The sequence below is a fragment of the Osmerus eperlanus genome, chromosome 4, assembly GCF_963692335.1.
Source record: "Osmerus eperlanus chromosome 4, fOsmEpe2.1, whole genome shotgun sequence".
NCBI lineage: Eukaryota > Metazoa > Chordata > Actinopteri > Osmeriformes > Osmeridae > Osmerus > Osmerus eperlanus.
In genome coordinates, this window is record NC_085021.1 from 16,028,495 (window position 1) to 16,048,255 (window position 19,761).

Sequence of the window (19,761 nt, forward strand, 5' to 3'; positions counted from 1 at the left end):
AGAAACGTACCCTGTTCCCTTACCCCACTCCTGTAGCCTGAACAATATATTATTAATTGGGATGTAGCTGGCTGCATGGATACCAACATTTATAATGAATGTAGTTAAAAAGACAACTTGCTAGAGAGAGCTGACGAGATTTTCTGTGAATGGAAACTACTTTGAGGCTCAAAGTATGATTTTGTAAATTAGGAGTTTATAAAATAGGCCTTTTGAACAGTAGATGTAAGGGTGTTTCTACAACATTGTCCTAGGCTAGGCCATATATATTTTCATTGTAGTCCTAAGATAGAGGAGGGGTTGTACAGGGAGGGATGGCTACCAGATCGTCAAGCTCGGCAGTAGCAGCATCCATCCTCCATCCTCCACCCCTCCCCCTCACATCCGTCGCATAGAACAGACCATTTTAACGGTGCCATCACCGAGTGCGGTAAACGGAGCATCTTTTCAACATGTAGACTAATTCTTTACCTCATCTTTTGGAACGTGTCCGTTTCATCTGTAACACTGTAAAATTAGCGCAACCATGACAAATTCATCAACAGGCTTTCTAATAGCCTAAGAAATACCGGCGGTCCATAAAAAGTAATTTAGGCTATGCAAACACGCAAATATCTAACCAGCATCATTTCATTTTCTTCCGCATTAGAGGAATTCCATACAGCCGTCTGTTCCACATCTTTTTTATCTCCTGTCTAGAAACAACAGATGGGACATCACGTCGATAGGCTTCACATCATGCACGTTTTTTCCTCTTGAATTTGAATTTAAAATAGAGCGAACCATAGCCTACTGGAATTCAGTTTTGTTAAAACTCCCCAACGTCCTTGGATATGGCCGGGTGAGTATTATTACAACCGATTACATCCTCATGATAATGGGAAACGATTATATTGACTCTTCGTGTCTGTCATTGTATTTGCGTGATTCCATAATAGGGCGATTATTTTCAGAATACGTGATTATTATTATTAATACTATTATTAGGCAATCGCTCCTTCCTTGGAAAAATAATAGGGTTGGTTACTGCACAGATAACTACATTATGCCTCAATGCAGTTGACAATGCAAGATATTGTGACATGAATCGCATAACGATGTAAAATGCTGCTATCATTTTATTATAGGCTACATTGACTAAGATAGTAATCATCACCTTGTGTCAATAGCCTACGTTTATGGTGTGGTTTGCAATCGGAATGGGTCATGATTAGAATTGGTTAAGACATTGGCATGTCATGTAAGGAAAAAATGTCAGATCAGGTTTGTTATTCGGAGTGAGGTAAGCAAAAGTAATCTAAATGTCTTAAATGAATGAATCAGATCAGAGCATGGAGATGTGTTCTGCGAACCGGTGTCTTCGGTGATAACCTTGTAGGCCAGCCTTCATATTCAATTTGCGTGTCCAACATTTTATGACCTTTTATCACAAATACATTTCTTTTTATCTTAGTTGGTGTGTTAGCCTGCTCGTACAAATAATTCATAATGTTATTCATCTGCATTAAATCATATTATTCCCTTCACAGTTATAATCAAGTAGTTATTAACAACAAATAATGTGTTGATATGTCTCTTATCTGGCAATACAGTCATCGTTTACACTCAGATTTCAAGCACACCAAGGTTAACAACTGATATCTGAAGGTTACAAGTAAAGGGCACCATCACAGTTTTGGCTTTTCTGAGAATGATACAATTAAATATGTTATTTTACTATATTATTAGGTTACTAGCCTATATTTAACGTGGTTTTCGCATGCAAATTACTATAAGTGTAAATATGAGAATCGTAATTATGTTTCGTGGCATGATGGAGAAATTCTCGCATCACTGAGATGACAGTATCCCACAGCCGTATGTCTGATCGCAGAGCATCATGGCTGTTGCGTGTTGACTTGGTAAAACCTATTCTGGGATCGGATTGGCTATTCCATGTAAGCATCACCACAGGATTTGTGCATGGTTAGAAAGCGGTAGGTTACTAAGCTGAAATGTCCATTATGGTGTCCAAGCCTGTACAGTTGGCTTTTGAGGGCCACGATGTTTAGAGGGATCTTATTAGTGCACGTCAAGTAAATACAATTTAATAAGCACGTATTCAATGTGATTTTTAACCATGTGTTAAATAGGAGATTCATTTTATACATTTGACTGTATCTAAATTGTTTTCCAATTGCATATTAGGAACTTGCACTGTTACTTTGGTGTAGTCTATGTCAGGACACAATTTTCTCCAGAACCACCCTCTTATTTTCTTTTTAATTTTATATTTCTCATCAGTGTTTCAAAATTCTCTCATTCCCAATTTTTAGATTATTCCAGCTGTAGAAGCCTCTGGTTCCACACATCAAAACAAGCCAAATTGTCTCCATTTATTTGCATTGATAGGTTTCCCCCTAGTCATTTGGCTTGATAATATATCAGGATTCAAAGATAAAAGGAATAAAAACACATCAGGTCAATATAGCTGATGCAATAAACATCTAACAAATCCTCCCCTAAACATTAACATATGCTTGCTGACACATGCCTTGGTATGGGGAATCCTAGAAGGAGTAGAAGAGGGAGTGACATGGGGGAACACTAATCCAGAAACCACATAGTCACTTTCTACCTGCCCTACACTGACACAGGTACATCAGAAGATCCTAGCTTTAAATAGTTTTAAAGAGAGTTCACACTTCTATCACCTAATAGCCATGGGGGACTTAGCCAACAGTTCTGTAGAGTTCCACCCCAAAAAGCAACAAGGTAGTGTAGGTGGAATGGAGGTCAACCACGCAGGAGACTTTGGGGCCACCCTGGAGGATCTGCGGACACTCATGGAGCTAAGGGGTGCAGAGGCCATTCAGAAGATCCAGGAGAACTACACAGACACAGAGAGCCTCTGTCAGAGACTAAAGACTTCTCCGGCCGACGGTAAGTCTTATTTTGTCTTGTCTGCTTTTACGTCATCACCTAATTGAACCTTACATCACCAATTCTTACAGTCTTGATATTTCTATCCTGCCTATGTGCCAAGGGTCCTAAGTGGCAGGAAGATATAATTACTGTATTTAATTCAGTGCGAACTTAACACCTAATGCCACTGCTGCTGTCAGGTTTGTCATAGTCTGAGATGGTGCGCAGGTTTATATGGAGTGAGATGTTCAATTTTTTGCTGTCATCATCTGCCATACATTCTCTCTGTAGCTTTATAACAAACTCTGTCTGCCCAAACATTCTTTCATTTTAAGTTGCTAAGCTACAAAAGCAATCTGGTGGGTGTGAGGCAGAGATATAGACACCTCCTCTCATTCATCATACTGCAGCACATATCAAGCAGGCTTGAGAAGAAATGGGGATTTGTCCATTTGTATAACATTTTACATTTGTAACTCCTGCACACTTACACATTTCAAGTAAATGTCTTAAATATGTCTTTGATTTCAAATATTTTTTATTTAACATAATCTAATTCTCTAGAATTATTGTGCTATAATGATTGTGGAATACAGTACACTCTTGCGTTTCAGTGTAAGCTGTTTTCCGTTAAAAAGCCATATGTTCATGAACATATGATTACCATGGCAACTGACAATATTACCTGAATGGGTAAAGGGTGACTTCTGAGGTGAATAATTAACTGACATAATTTATTTGGCTTTAGTAATTGTGCCTGGTCTAAAATGTAATTGTTTCACTGTTTCACACATATTTGTGAACTTGGTCAAGGTTGATACAAGAGAGACCAACCCATCAGATGTTATTGGGTTAAAAGAGACAGTACAGAAATGATGACAAGGTTGCCAGTAGCAGCAGGTGACGTTTGGCAGGGGACGACATGAAGAGTGTGTGACAGTCTGCCTGAGTGTGTGTGCCAGAGCACACACCCCACAGTGCAGCAGACACACACTGACTTAGCCATCTGTGCTCTTCCACCCCATCCATCTAATTTCACCAAGAGGTGAAATAACCCGTGTCAGCACTTTAGCATTAGCATGTCAGTCATGTGACTCATCAACGTTGACAGAAACATGCATCTAAATGAATCTGATGATACAGTACTGCCTGCCTGTGATTATTGTAGTTATGTTAAGATGCATTACACTACTATCACCAGGATACTGTAGATGAAAAACCTTCTCAATAAGCTTTAATACGTTTGCTTGGTTTTCTTCTCTTAGGCTTGTCTGACAACCCAGCTGACCTAGAGAAACGCATGCAAGTGTTTGGACAAAATTTCATCCCTCCTAAAAAGCCAAAGACCTTTCTACAGCTGGTGTGGGAGGCCCTTCAGGATGTCACCCTCATCATTCTGGAGATCGCTGCTATCATCTCTCTGGGTCTCTCCTTTTACCAACCTCCTGGAGAAGAAAGTGAATGTAAGTCTAACCATGAGCTAACCCAGCGAGCCACACTCCAGGCAACAGGTTCTTTAGAGTTCTGCTCAGGTTTACAAACACTCTCAATCCGCACTGTTGGTGCCAAAGAAGGGAATGTATAAAGGAGAACTTGGGCTGATATTGAATTAATAGGTTGTAACACATGGGATGGAGTATTAGATGAATGGCCTAAAATCGATGTCCTGATTCTATCTCCTTTCAACTTCCTCGGCAGCGTGTGGAAATGTGGCATCCGGAGCAGAAGACGAGGGTGAGGCGGAGGCAGGCTGGATTGAGGGGGCAGCCATCTTGTTGTCTGTAATCTGCGTGGTGTTGGTGACAGCTTTTAACGACTGGAGCAAGGAGAAGCAGTTCCGGGGGCTGCAGAGCCGTATTGAGCAAGAGCAGCGCTTTGCTGTTGTGCGGAATGGCACTGTGATCCAGATCCCTGTGGCAGACATGGTGGTTGGGGATGTAGCCCAAGTCAAGTATGGTGAGACCACAATCCTGAATGGTGGTAGAGTGTTTGGAGTGCCTTGGAACTAAGTGTATCATGTATCACACAGACTGTACTGTAGTGGAATGCGCTGTACAAGGTCATGTGGGCATTGATAAAAGCTTCTATCTTCAACTAATGGCATACATAATTAAACTAAATTCAAGTCTTTTTTCTAACTCCATTTTCAAAAACGACAGATTTACCAGTAGACTTTGATGAGGAAGCCCTCTCCTCCCCCCAACCCCACATTGCATCTGTTCCTCATCCTTGTGTGATCCTTCTCTTGTTGCCCCCCAGGCGACCTGCTGCCTGCAGATGGGATACTGATACAGGGCAATGACCTGCAAATCGATGAGAGCTCGCTGACTGGAGAGTCTGACCACGTACGCAAGTCTGTGGACAAAGACCCCATGTTGTTGTCTGGTAAGTTGTTTGGATACAGTAATCAGGTAACAGTTGGAATCTAAGATGGTGCTAGAATGTTTGATTGGTGCCTTCTGACAATATACATGTATTTGAACAAGCTTAATCCATTCATTAATGTGTATGTACCTATCAGTTTGAGTATACTTTAACTCCACATACATGTGATGACATATGCGTGTGACTGATGGGCTGCCTGATTAAATGCCATGTCTGGTGTGTCTGTTTGCCGGTTGTGCTGAGGGACAGAGAAGGGAAATCTCATTGCCTGTCTCGGTAAGGGAGTGCGTCTGACAGGGGTAATGGGATTGTAGCCTCTAGGCAGCTTCCTGAAGCACAGGGTCACACAGCCATTAGATCCACATGGGACCTGAGCTCATCCTTCTCTCAATAATGATCCCCTGGCCAGGGCTGCTTGTGACAGGTTCACTGGCTCCTTCACTGACTTCTTACTAGGTTCACATCTGGAATCTATTTGTCTGTGGTGACATGACTTAGAAGCGATATAGTTTACAATACAACAGGATATGACTAGCAGCAGTTTTTTATCTAAAGTGTCTGTATATATTGTGTCAATGCTTTAGTTTTGAGCAGCCACACAGGATACATGTGAAAAGCCATTGCAGAGAGATTGAACTGTATACTTGCCATTCCTTGATGTACTGGTAGTTACAGAGGGCAATTATACCATAGTTACTCCAGCAGAGAGCTCTGTGAATAGTGTCATCAGCCAATGCTGCTTCTGTGTGATGCTGTAGTCTAATTAATGGGAACATAATGGAGCTCTTTTGTACAGAAGTAATTAGATCACTGCTCAGAGGAGAAAAAAGGAAAGGAAGTGAGAAAAGGATGGTGATCTTTGTATTTGCTGCTCTATCAAAGTTAGGAGACAGTACCCTGCCTATAACAAAAGTCTACACCATGATGCTGTGTGTGTTTGTTTGTTTGTGTGTGTATGTTTATGTGCATGGACGTGTGTGTGTGTGTGTGCGTGCGCTCAGGAACACATGTGATGGAAGGCTCAGGGAAGATGCTAGTCACTGCTGTTGGAGTTAACTCTCAAACTGGAATCATCTTCACTCTTCTGGGGGCTGGAGAGGAGGAGGAGGAGAAGAAAGACAAGAAAGGTAAGACAGAATTACACTGAAGCACACTCTTTCTAGATGTTCACTGTCATCACTGCTGGTCCTCAAATGTACATGCATCTTTTTGGATCTTTTTGAATATTGATAGGCATTAAAATTCCATGATATTGCCATTTCTTTTTCAAAGTGTACATTTACAGACTACAATGATTGCGTATTGGCAGTCAAAATAGGTGTTATGAATAGAAATTGTAGCATTGAGTCATTCAAGATGTGAAGAATAGAGTGATTTTAAGCTTTACAGTGTGCATGTAGGATGACATGGTAAAATAATCAGAAGGGAGAGAAAGAGCAGAACGTGGGAGAATTAAAGAAAGAGAAAAAGGGGGGGTGGGGTACAAATACCTACTGCATAGTCCTCCTCACCCTCTACCCTGTCTCGCTATCTTCTTGATGTGAGGAGAGTGGTAGCTGTTTAATAATTCTATCCAGTAAAAGCATTGCAGTCTGCAGAACAATCAATAATTGAATGGAAAGGGAGAGCAAGATGGAGCTGAGGTTACACAGAAGAGGATGCTTTGGGTTTTAGGGAAGCTTCAGTAAGGATACTAGCATCAGTTATAAAAACATATGTATTATTTACTGCTGTTCATTCATTCATTTGTATCCATTCTATTGTTTAATTGTTTTCTGTTTACCATCCGTTTAAAATGTTTTAATTGTTTTTATACCTTAATTTTAAAAATCTCTTATTGTCCTTGTCCCATCTGAAACTCCCACACTACCTCCCTGTCAGAGGGCAATAGTAGCTCAGCTATGCAGCAACCCCCTGCAGTCGAAGCAAAACAGATCCACATCACAAATGGTAGGTGTCTGTCCTACTAGTGAGATAGGTTTACTGAAGGGCCACACCCTTACTACTGGATACTGTGAGGCCTTTACACAAGTGGGTTACATTTTGTTTTACAGTTTGATTTTTAACTGGTATTTACGGTTTATATAGTAAATATAGTAACTATTTAATCCAATAGTTGTTTTGTTTTGGCTGTATTTCTATTTATTTTTATCCTTTTAGTATGGGAGTAGTTACAATTACCTATTTAGTTTGACCACATTAAACTGTAAATATTTGATAAAAACCAGATGCAAAAAGACAACATTGTCCTTGCGTCTCTACTGAGACAGGAATGTTTTGACATTACAGTGAGATAATTATACTGACGGAAATATCATTCTCATTCTAATCTGTCACTTTCATTTTGTCTTTTAATTTTAATTTTTTACTTCCAGAGTTTAATGTTCTGTTAACTTCCTTTGCCATATTCAACTCTACGTTAAGTCATCCCTGTTGAATTCAATCTAATCATGAACAGGGGCTAATGTAAACATCAGTGTATTCAACATTCTTTCAACATGGATTTACTAATTTAAGTGCAATTTCATTTCTGCCCCTACAGTGAGTGACTTTTTCTTAACCCTGTTTGTCACATTCACTGTGATCTAAATCAATGCATTCACCTATCTCTCACACAGGCAAGCAAGATGGTACATTGGAAAACAATCAAAACAAAGGTAAGAGACCAGTATTTTCATTTACCACTAAATATTGTTTGCATCATATTTATAAAATATGCTCTACCAATGATCCAAACCTGGGTAAGGTGTGTATACAGTAACAGCATTTTCTGTCCGATTTTTTGCTTTTATGGTGACCTAATCACTTCCCAACTTTGTGGCACCCCGGACCCTAGCCAAGAAACAGGATGAGGCTGTTGCCATGGAGATGCAGCCCCTGAAGAGTGCAGAAGGTGGGGAGGTTGAGGAGAAAGAGAAGAAGAAGACCAATGTTCCCAAAAAAGAGAAATCTGTCCTTCAGGGCAAACTCACTAAACTGGCAGTGCAAATCGGGAAGGCAGGTGAGGCAGACTTAATTCAACGGCCATCATCCCTTTTCTCCTCGCTGACTTATTCACTTTCATGTGCTGACTAAGTATTTACTTTGTAAAATGTATTCCAAAAGTTTGCTGACTTCAAAAATGACCTGATGTAGACCATGTTTAAAACATTCCTTGCTCTAAGCATACAGTAGCCACATTTAGGAAAAGTTATATATTTTTTAATTAAAGCTTTCTATTTGTCTTCTCTCCCTTAGGCCTGGTCATGTCAGCCATCACAGTTATCATTTTAGTGGTGTACTTTGTGATTGAGACATTCGTGGTACAGGGCAGGGAATGGCTCCCTGAATGCACGCCTGTTTACGTCCAGTACTTTGTCAAGTTCTTCATCATCGGTGTCACAGTGCTGGTAGTAGCTGTGCCCGAGGGGCTACCACTGGCTGTCACTATATCCCTTGCCTACTCTGTAAAGGTGAGGACACAAAACTGAGTCAAAACTTGATGTGTGTGTGTGTGTATCAGTACGTATATTTCAGCTCCTCCCCCTGCCCGCCATCCTGCAACTGAAACAAGCACACAGAAACACCTAAACTCAATTTATTCATAAACCTGTGTTTTGTTTACGCCTAAAATGTAAGACTATACATGTGCCTCTCTCTCTGTGTTTCTGCCTGTCATTAGAAAATGATGAAGGATAACAACCTGGTGCGTCACCTGGATGCATGTGAGACCATGGGCAATGCCACGGCCATCTGCTCTGATAAGACTGGCACCCTGACCACCAACCGAATGACTGTGGTGCAGGCTTATACTTGTGACCAACACTTCAACAAGGTCCCAGATCCTGAACAGCTCAATCCAATGGTGCTGGAGATGCTGGTTAGCTCGATTGCTGTCAATAGCGCCTACACCTCTAAGATTATGGTGAGACATTGATTAGCTATGAACCCAATCAAATTATTTGATATGGCAGCAGTATCCACACCCTTTCTATTACCTCGTAATGTAATTTGCCTGTGTCTATGCACAGTAGTCTGTTTTGCTTTTGCAAACTAGGATTTTTAGCATGTGTCCTTCTAGCCTCCAGATAAAGAGGGCGGCCTGCCCAAGCAAGTGGGCAACAAGACGGAGTGTGCGTTGCTGGGTTTTGTTCTGGACTTGAAGAGAGACTACGCTCCAGTGAGGGAGCAGATCCCTGAGGAGAAACTCTACAAGGTCTACACCTTTAACTCTGTGCGCAAGTCCATGAGCACCGTGGTTCAGCTTCCTGACGGGTCCTTCCGCCTCTACAGCAAAGGGGCCTCCGAGATCCTACTCAAAAAGTGAGTCTTGAGTACAAACCCCCACCCTTATACGAATTGAGCCACTCGATGTATTTGCTACTCGGTGTTGTGTTATCGAAGCAAGTGAGTCCGATTTTGGTTGCATTTGATTGTCTTTTATTGTGCATATCTTTTCTTGTGAAATGTGCTAGAAAGCTCGATTTGATTTGTGGCTTCAGGATTGATTAACTGATTTCATACTGAATGTGGCATAACTTCCATTACCTTCACCATTACCCATTTGATTTCTGTCTGTCAGGTGCACGTCCATCCTGGCGGCAGGGGGGGAGAAGCGGAATTTCCGTCCACGGGACAGGGATGAGATGGTGAAGAAGGTGATTGAGCCCATGGCTTGTGATGGCCTGAGGACCATCTGTGTGGCCTACCGGGATTTACCTGCCAGTCCTCAACCTGACTGGGAGAACGAGGCTGACATCTTGACTGACCTGGTCTGCATCACAGTAGTAGGCATCGAGGACCCTGTCCGCCCAGAGGTAGGTACCAACACAGATCAAATGAGAGGCCAGGAGAGTTTGGTGCAGCTCACCATAGTTTTGTTTATTCTACATCTCCACTGAAGTAGGGTCGACAATGAAGCCATTGGCAACTTGAAATTAGCATAAAACAAAATTGTGACAAGATGTCTTTTCCAACCAGGTCCCAGATGCCATCAAGAAATGCCAGCGTGCAGGTATCACTGTGCGCATGGTGACAGGTGACAACATTAGCACGGCTCGTGCGATTGCTGCCAAGTGTGGCATTATCCAGCCGGGGGATGACTTCCTGTGTATTGATGGGAAGGACTTCAATAGACTAATCAGAAATGAAAAAGGAGAGGTACTTTCTCAGTCTTTTCTGTCACACCTTCAGGTTGTGCAAAATGCTTCTTCCAGGCTCCTGCCTGGAACCAAAAATTATTTATTTTTAACCTTATTTCAGTAAATAAGACTGTGTGTGTTAAGGTTTTCAAATAGTCTGCTTTTAATCATTTTTACTATGAACATAATATTAACTATGACAATCATATTGTTGACTCATGCATTTGAAAATATTAGTGCTGATCCTATGCGTTTTCCTTATCCACTTGCCTTATACACTACATCTCCACTCTATTTCTTCCAGGTTGAGCAAGAACGCATGGACAAGGTTTGGCCCAAGCTGCGAGTTTTGGCTCGGTCTTCCCCAACAGACAAACATACTCTGGTCAAAGGTGGGCCCAGAGTGTAGAACCAGGCCTTCATTATCTAATTTTGATGCAACTTTGCAAACATGCATACTGTATTGTTGCTAAACACAGTGAATCATTCCGAATAAGAGCCCAGCCATCTGTTCATGCAGGAATAATTGACAGCACTGTACTGGAGAAGCGGCAGGTTGTGGCTGTGACAGGAGATGGGACAAATGACGGACCCGCCCTCAAGAAGGCTGATGTTGGCTTTGCCATGGTAAGAGATGGTGATGATGATGAAGATGATGATCCCTTGGAAAGTAATGTCAGATATTGCTATACTGGTACAATTTTACTAAAAAGGTAAATATGTAAGAACAGAAAAAGATCCACATATGTTACTGCCTTACAATAATGCTTGCTCTAATTAGTCTGACAAGTCAAGTGTGTAACTCTTTCTTTCTCTGTGCAGGGTATCGCTGGTACTGATGTAGCAAAGGAAGCCTCTGACATCATCTTGACGGATGATAACTTCTCAAGCATTGTCAAGGCAGTCATGTGGGGGAGGAATGTCTATGACAGCATCTCCAAGTTCCTACAGTTCCAGCTGACCGTCAACGTGGTGGCTGTCACTGTGGCCTTCACGGGGGCCTGCATCACACAGGTACTCATGATCTAACTCAATTCAAGAAGAGTTATATGTACTAGGTATTGTCACTACAAAAGGGTTTCTCTAGCTTACTCTTGATGATGTCTTTGTTCATTCACTGCACCTTTTTCTCCCTACCCCTCTCCCCAGGACTCTCCTCTCAAGGCGGTGCAGATGCTGTGGGTAAATCTGATCATGGACACCTTCGCCTCCCTAGCCCTGGCAACCGAGCCCCCTACTGAAGCCCTGCTCCTGAGGAAGCCCTACGGTCGCAACAACCCCCTCATTTCCCTCACCATGATGAAGAACATTCTGGGCCATGGAGTCTATCAGCTCATCATCATCTTCACCCTGCTGTTCGCAGGTATGTGCTGGCTAGGGATGGGGAAAACGTGGAGATGAAATTGAAAGGGCATGGAACTAAGAACCCTTGTTTGACTGTTTTTTGTACTCATTCTACATATTTTAGGGGAAAAGATCTTCAACATTGACAGTGGCCGCAATGCCCCTCTGCACTCTCCCCCCTCTGAGCACTACACCATTATCTTCAACACCTTTGTGCTAATGCAACTATTCAACGAGATCAATGCCCGAAAAATCCACGGAGAGAGGAATGTTTTTGACGGCATCTTTTCTAACCCCATCTTCTGCAGTATTGTTCTTGGAACTTTTGCAATGCAGGTGAAAATCTTTGGACTGTTACATTACCTTTTTCATTCCCTGAAAGATTCAAATGATAGGTTAGATAGCGAGGTGATGCAGTATAATGAAACATATCAACCTTGTGTCTGTTCTTTTCAGTTTGTTATAGTGCAGTTCGGAGGGAAGCCTTTCAGCTGTGCACCGCTCAACTTGGAACAGTGGCTCTGGTGTCTGTTTGTGGGATTGGGAGAGTTGCTGTGGGGACAGGTACTACCCTAGAATTACACCTTCACTTTCACTCTAGGCTTTTATTAGTCTTTTCTCATTTTTACTGTGCACGGCACCATATACACAACTAAGTTCAATAATAATTCATTATACTACAACATTCAATAGTTCATAAACAATTCTATAAATGGCACATTGAGTAATCATTGAGTAGGTCAGATATTCAGAGAAACAGCCACCCATAGCAAACCTGACTTTGTCGCTGCAGGTCATCACTACAGTACCCACCAGTCACCTCAAGTGTTTGAAGGAGGCAGGTCACGGGTCAGACGAGGATGAAGTCATTGATGAGGACAATCCGGAGGATGAAGATGAGATTGACCATGCAGAGCGTGAACTGCGTCGAGGGCAGATCTTGTGGTTCAGAGGGTTGAACCGCATCCAGACTCAGGTACAGTAGTTTGGGCTCAACCACTCTCTGCTGTCTGAAATATATAGAATTAGCAGTAATCCCATTCATTTTAGTCTGATGTTATACTATACTGTATCATGTAGTTCATCATTCATTGGGTTTCACTCATTATAAGACTTTTAGCTTTCTTTTATATAACGTATACTTCATCTGCTATAACATCGGGTACAATTTAACTGTGTAATTTAGATTCCCTTCAGTGTTACACATAAACATCATAAATTAATTTCTCCTAAACTCTATTTCTCATCTTTTCAGTATGATCTCAGATTCATTTACCGATCACAGGTCTGGTTCCCATCCATGTTTGGTATCTCTTCACACCTTTGAACCAAGCAAGAAGTGATTGAACTTTAGACAAAGTACAACAATCTGCCTTCATTTCCTCCTAAAAAGCACAATATGACAATAAAAAATGAATATAAATCCATTGATCCTGAAGAAAATGGGACTGTAAATACCAGAGAATTTTGAAGCCCTTACCATCTTCATTTTCATGTTATAGCCCCTTTTATGTGTCCTACAGAACCCTTAATCGTCTCAGTTTGTATACTTCGCCTTTGTCTTGTCCTCCCTGTAATGTCCTTCTCTCTATCTCCAACAGATGGAGGTAGTGAGTACCTTCAAGAGAAGTGGTTCCTTTCAGGGTGCTGCACGCCGCCGTTCGTCAGTTCTCAGCCAACTCCATGACGTAACCAATATTTCTACTCCCACTCACGTAGTTCTCTCCACTGCCAATTCAACTGGTGCGCCTGGGAGTGAGTTTCTGCCATCCATTAACGGAACATAATAAAAGCCATCCACGCACTGTCCTGAAAATGAGCATGTGTGAAAATGTACATGTACAGTTGCACATTTGCCTGACCCGAAATGCATTGAAGCATCATAAAGATAGAGTGTGGGTGTGTGTGCCTGTATGTTTGTGCGTTTCACACTCTAGTGCTTGACCCACTGACTTTCTCATCTAGTGTCCTTCTTTCTTTCCTGTCTTTTTTAGTTCTTTTCTAACGCCTTTTCACTACCTCATGACCTTAATCTGTTCCTTTTTCCTGCTGCTTTGTTTGGCTTGACACATTCTGTGATCAGTCTTTCAAACATGTTCATCTGCTCAGAACTGGAAACATCCAACATTGTGAAACATCCAAGGTTATAATATACGTAACAATCAATAAAAACAGTCAATAAGGTTATTGTGAAAACAGGCATTAGAATTTGTATTCATAAAAAAGTTAATTCCTACTGGGAAGACAGATTTTAAACCAAATGGACATACCCGTCACTGGTGTTGGTTATGCAATCATCACAACATGGAAGTTCATAGACAATGACATACGTATCATTTTTCCTGTACATCGTTGTAAACAGTTCTAAACCTTCGAGTATACGCCTGCAACTGTTTTGGCCCATTTGAGATGTTGCTATCACATCTTCTTCAGGTCATTGTCACACATAGTTACTGTTAAACGCAGATACAGTACATTTATACAGTTGATTTAGAAAATAACCAAATGCATAATTTTGCCCTCTAGAGTGTTATCTTTCTTTTTATTCCTCTCTCTGTCTAGGTTCAGCACTTGAGTCAAGACATTAATCCTTCAAATGTGCCTCTGTTTTCAATTTGTATTCCTCACTTAGTTTCCATCCTGTATGCTGTGGATTCTATTTCTTTATGGTTCTATTTTATTCTCACAAAACTGGATGTCTTAGTGGCATTTCATCTCAGTGAAGTCATTGATGCAATCCCCTCTTAAGTCAATATGATCTAATATCAGAGCCACACTTTCCCTTTTCTTGGATGTCAGTTTAGCAACTTGCAGTTTCCCATCTAGAGCAAATCAAAATATTTCCATCTGATGTACTGAATGTAGCATTTTGTGGAAATGAATGTTCTCACACACCTTTTTAAGTTATTATTTAGGTCTACTTGTTTATTACCGCAACACATTGAGTATTGTTTAAAAAAGAGTATTGTTTAAAAAAGAAAGACAATGAATTTAAACCTGAACTGTTACTGGTATGCTGTACATTGTTGTCATTAACCACATCTGTCCTTACTTCCAGCATCCTCCTCCCTGTCAATTATAATACAGTCACTTGACTGATTCATGTTTTTCCATCCAGCTTCCTCAGTGGCAGTCAGAACAAAGCTAATTTGAACAGTTATGTTAAAGAGTTGTGGGCACTATACTCGAACGTTTACAACCAAGATTTAAGAATTATTGTCATGCAATCCAATTAAATGTATTTTTCTAAACTTATCTAACATTGAAACAAGCAGGCTCCTTGGAAAAACGACAAATTTACATATTTTACCTTTGAATCTTTTCTCTGTACTGTCTGATCTCTCCATTCCAAAGCGTAGTGGGTCTTGTAACTTCTTATCCATATTTAAGAGAAGTGTCCTGAGTTTTCTCAGACAAAAGGGTTACAATCGCTCACAGAATTTGTCTTATTTGGTGTGTTGCTGGGAAACTTAGCCTTTGTAGCTTTGTTTGCTATCCTTGAGAAATTATATATTTGCTTACTAAGATCCCATGCGCATACAAAAAGGAATCAAGGAATCATACTTACAATGTGTTATATGCATATGCAAACCTTCTCCTGTTGATCTTAATGCATGTTCTGCATGCAAATGATTGACTAAAGGTAAACAACAGGTAGACCGAAAGTCTGGTTTACACTTTTCTGGTTTACACTTCTAACTTTTGTGGAAAAAGATAATTTATTGAGCCATATTGGCCATTTTGTGGGCATGACTGATCCTACCATTACCACCGTCTTTTCATCTGCTTGTATTTGAATATCCTTTCTTTCTACAGCATGGCAGTGAATGAGGGGTTGAGCTCATTTGATCTGTCTCTGCATGCTCAGTATGCTTTTGGTTATAAATTGGTCTTTTAGACCCTTTGTCAATGTCTTTTTGTCTCACTTTGCCTACTTTTCTCATGTAGCCTTCGTTCAGTGTTCAGTAATCCAAAGGTTTTCATATCAAATGATTTGTATGTACTGTTTGCGTTTTTTGTATGCAACACTTCTTTGTTGTTGCTCATCTGTTCTATTGTTTTATGGCCCACAACACCAATGAATAATTCATTTGGTGCCTATATTGAACTGACAGCTGATTTCTTTTGTGTGTTTAAGTTATATTTTTCCATCTTTATACTACTTTCTATAATGTTTTAAGAGTCTCCTAAGAAAGCAACAATATCACTGCACAAACTATAAAGATGTTACACCATAGCATATACAGACATATTAATATCAATTCAGTAAAGTAGAGTGATTAATTGGGTTACAATTAATATTTAGAAGAGAAAACTTAACAGTTATGGTTGGCCATTTAAGTACGAATTATTGGTAGGCTAACACCAGTATTAACCGGGAAGCAATCTGTTGTTTTGGCGTGAGATAATTACAAACTTCTACAATATTTTTCTTTAGTTACGCCAGTTAAGCCAGAGTTAGCTACATTTGTAATGGCTCAAAATGCTAATAACATGTTCACTTCTCTGCCCTGCCTATTCCCTTTTGTGTTTGTCATTTCCCCATTATGTTTTTAACTCAACATAGATCCGAGTGGTGAAAGCATTCCGTAGCTCCCTTTATGACGGTATTGAGAAACCGGAACCCAGGAACTCCATCCATGATTTCATGGTTCACCCGGAATTTCTCATCAATGACGTGGTCCACAATATCCCCTTAATTGACGAGACAGACATTGAGGAAGACTCAGAGCGATCCAACCGCAACCATGTTGGCCTGGTTCTCCGTCAAGCTCCTCCTTCCACTCAGCCTCCCCAACCTCCACCCCGCTCTCATCGCGCCCCTGCTAGACCCTACCGCCAGCAGAGCCTCCCTGTTGCCCTCAACTGCAACAACAACGCAGTCCAGAATGGTGTCTCCCTGACCCCAGAAGATGCCTCTCCTCGTCCCATCAGCCCGTTGCACAGCTTAGAAACATGTTTATAACTACTATGTTGAACAGGATTTAAAAGGAGTAAAATAATACACCATTGACTATGATTGACATGGATGTAGACCTACATGGATTGAATGAGGAACAACTTGATATGGAAAGATAAAGTATTACCTGGAAATGGCATTGACAGGATGAAATATTGCTTCATGAGCCAACCCTTACCCCCCACTGCTTTTAGCCTGCACTCTCTGCTTCAGACCACACTGCTACCCTCTCCCAAACTCCACAGTCCAACAACACTAACCCTATCAGACTCTGGAGACACTTTTAAAATGTATGTCTATAGGCACGCAATAGAGGAGTGATTGGTGTTATATAGTCGAGAATGAACTGGAATCAAGTCTTGTCATTTCAGTGACAATGGGAAATGTGATGGGGTTAATTCATTCTGCTTTTTAACAATGTAATTGTTCCGATTACTACTGTTGTTATTACTACTGCAATTACTACATTTATTACCACACTTATATATTCCAGTTAACAATGCTTCATTATTTAGCTTTATCTATCCATGTATGTATGATGTATGTTTGTATGTATTGTTTGTCTGTTCGCTTAACTGCTGTATTTGTCTCTTTGTTTTTCTGTTTTTATATACTCCTTCTGGTCATGTCCCCTATTTTCCTTTTCCGTGTTTACATGTGTTGTGTCTTTAAAAAGAAAAAGATATATAACTATACAAATGAAGTTGATACGTATGATAACTTCAAACACAAATGGTAATGAAATAGTACATATACTATAAAAAAGTACAAATGAAAAAGAACTGCTCATGGTCTGGCTCTTCTTGTCATGTAGAGATGTCCTGAATTCAATCATTGAATTGGACACCTCCATGACAAAGCAGAACACCTGAGAGTTTTTGAAAAATTAAGTTGTGCATAAAGATTAAAGTAATTTATTTAAATGATTATTTTATTTAATCCATGTGTATTCTCTTCATTTTGCCTTAATGAGACAATGATATTGATGGTCCCTTTGTCGACTTAAAAAGTCAAATCTTCAGCTGATATTTGACAATATGTCAATAGTGACCGCTGCATGTTTTTTTGTAAATGTGTTTTTAGACTGATAGAATACTAGAAATAGAACACAATTTCCAAAAAGGGTTAAATATCACATGACACACATGGTGATGTCTGATTCTGTTCACAATATATCCTGCAGAGGGCACTCAAGACTTACTCATAGTGTTTACTCAGACTGAGTGCTTCTGCATTAGTGACAACTGACGGTCTGTGAATGGCCTGGTGACTGCATGTTTTATTCACTGGGTCCCTAAAACACATTTAGTTTCTCTGTATGTATGTCAAATTTTCTCACTAGTAAATTGTCACATCAGAAGTGCAACTTAAAACACTTATATGGATACTAACATATTAAATTCCATATAATATTTCAGACAGATTAATTTAGACCACAAATTGAAATTGTTTTGAAAACTATTTAGCAGCTACTTTAGCTATAAACAGACAGCTTTTTTGTTAGACTGAACAAAGCACATGCTACAGTTTATTATATTTTCTATGATGTATAACTTGTGCAGGTGTCTATTCTGTAGCTGTATTTTTCAGGGAGCACTTTTCAACATCATGAAACGCAAATGGACTGCAAATGATGGATGTTTCAATTCCTTAAAAAATCAAACACTGGGTCATGTTTAGATTAATATAATCCCAGCCATTGTTGCTCCACATGAAGGTCCAGGGATCACCAAACAAGATTTCAGTGCCGGGGTGTCTCCATGCTCCAGCACTTTACAGAAAGCCTTTGTTTCCCTTAATCTTCCTCAGTCTGAGCTACCGTTGGAGTAAGTGATTTGCCTCGCCTGACCCTACTACAACAGAGCCTTAGATGACATCTGGCTGCTTGCACCTGGTCCAAAGAGACTGTTCCACCATTTTGAAGTAAGTAAGGAAGGGATTAAGGGATAATAACTCATACTAACTACACAATGCTACCTGTCACTCTGTCATGGTTTGTTCCCCTTGAACTTGTAAAAGACTGTGAGGGTCAAGAAATCAGACTGACATTCACTGACGATACTCGCTCAGACAGCAATGTGCTAACAGTGACTTCTTTATCTGCGCATATCAAACTTGGACGTGTTTCGTTAACTCAAATAATGGCAAACCGGAGCAAGCAGCACAACTGGAACCAGACAAGTGAAAGCAGGTGATTTAGGTATTCTTTCATTTTTGCTTGTCCTCCAACCTTCCTTTCAGGAATTGTTTTGAAAACCAGTAAATGCTTGGTTTTAAATAGTGATTTCTGCAAAATACACTGCACACTAGCCTCTAGTAGAAAGCATAGAAGTGTGAGAGAAGTGTTTATGTTCTATTACTGTATGTTCTAAAATGTCACACTCAGGACTTTCTTCAAATTCAGGAGTATAGGAGTGTTTTTTTTCTTGCCCTCAATAATAACAAGCAACCTTTGGGAGTCATGTCTACATGCCTGTTTCACCAAACCACCAGTGCACACACACACAAACCAATCCATGTGACTGCTATAAACTTTCAAGCTTTAAATCAATTCAGTTACCCTGTAACCTACAGTAAAACTCCTGCTCTTAGTTCAATGTCAAACACTGTATCAGTTTTGTTTTTCTTACTGATGATACATGATGCAAAGAAAATGCTGTGATGGTCGGTTTGACTGGATTCTCACTAAACAGAACTGCTCCCCACTGCACTTTTAAAGAAGAACTTTATAAAGGGAGGTCAAAGAAGAGTTGAGAGAGAGAGTTAGAGAGAGAGAGAGAGGAGAGAGAGAAAGAGAGAGAGAGAGAGAGAGAGAGAGAGAGAGAGAGAGAGAGAGAGAGAGAGAGAGAGAGAGAGAGAGAGAGAGAGAGAGAGAGAGAGAGAGAGAGAGAGAAAGGAAATGGGGGGACAAGGCACTTAAACAGTGTTGAAGAAGTCCAAACCTGCTGGCCTGAGGACAGACCTATAAAAGACAGGAACCTTTTACCACAGAGCCCTCTGCAACTATGGAAAAATGATTGAATCAAGACCAATATCCAATCTTCAACG

General features: G+C 40.5%; 1 protein-coding gene across 6 annotated transcripts; it reads left to right on the plus strand.

Annotated features, from left to right (window-relative positions):
• Positions 1–325: 325 nt before the first annotated feature.
• On the plus strand, positions 326–17,640 carry LOC134019019 (plasma membrane calcium-transporting ATPase 3-like). 6 transcript variants are annotated; one of them, XM_062459492.1, is made up of 23 exons: positions 326–841; positions 2,316–2,922; positions 4,170–4,367; positions 4,603–4,860; positions 5,164–5,289; positions 6,291–6,416; positions 7,171–7,239; positions 7,908–7,946; positions 8,126–8,290; positions 8,527–8,741; positions 8,951–9,193; positions 9,350–9,591; positions 9,851–10,085; positions 10,249–10,428; positions 10,714–10,801; positions 10,930–11,036; positions 11,232–11,423; positions 11,559–11,772; positions 11,878–12,089; positions 12,210–12,317; positions 12,547–12,729; positions 13,355–13,441; positions 16,321–17,640. In XM_062459492.1, exons 2-23 carry the CDS (start codon positions 2,703–2,705, stop codon positions 16,717–16,719), a joined length of 3,906 nt encoding a protein of 1,301 aa, XP_062315476.1. In that variant the 5' UTR covers positions 326–841; positions 2,316–2,702; the 3' UTR covers positions 16,720–17,640. The 6 variants fall into 6 exon arrangements, with proteins under 6 accessions (XP_062315476.1, XP_062315480.1, XP_062315478.1 ...); XM_062459496.1 differs by having other exon boundaries at positions 13,355–13,508; positions 16,321–16,488; XM_062459494.1 differs by lacking the exon at positions 13,355–13,441.
• The last annotated feature ends 2,121 nt before the right edge of the window (positions 17,641–19,761 follow it).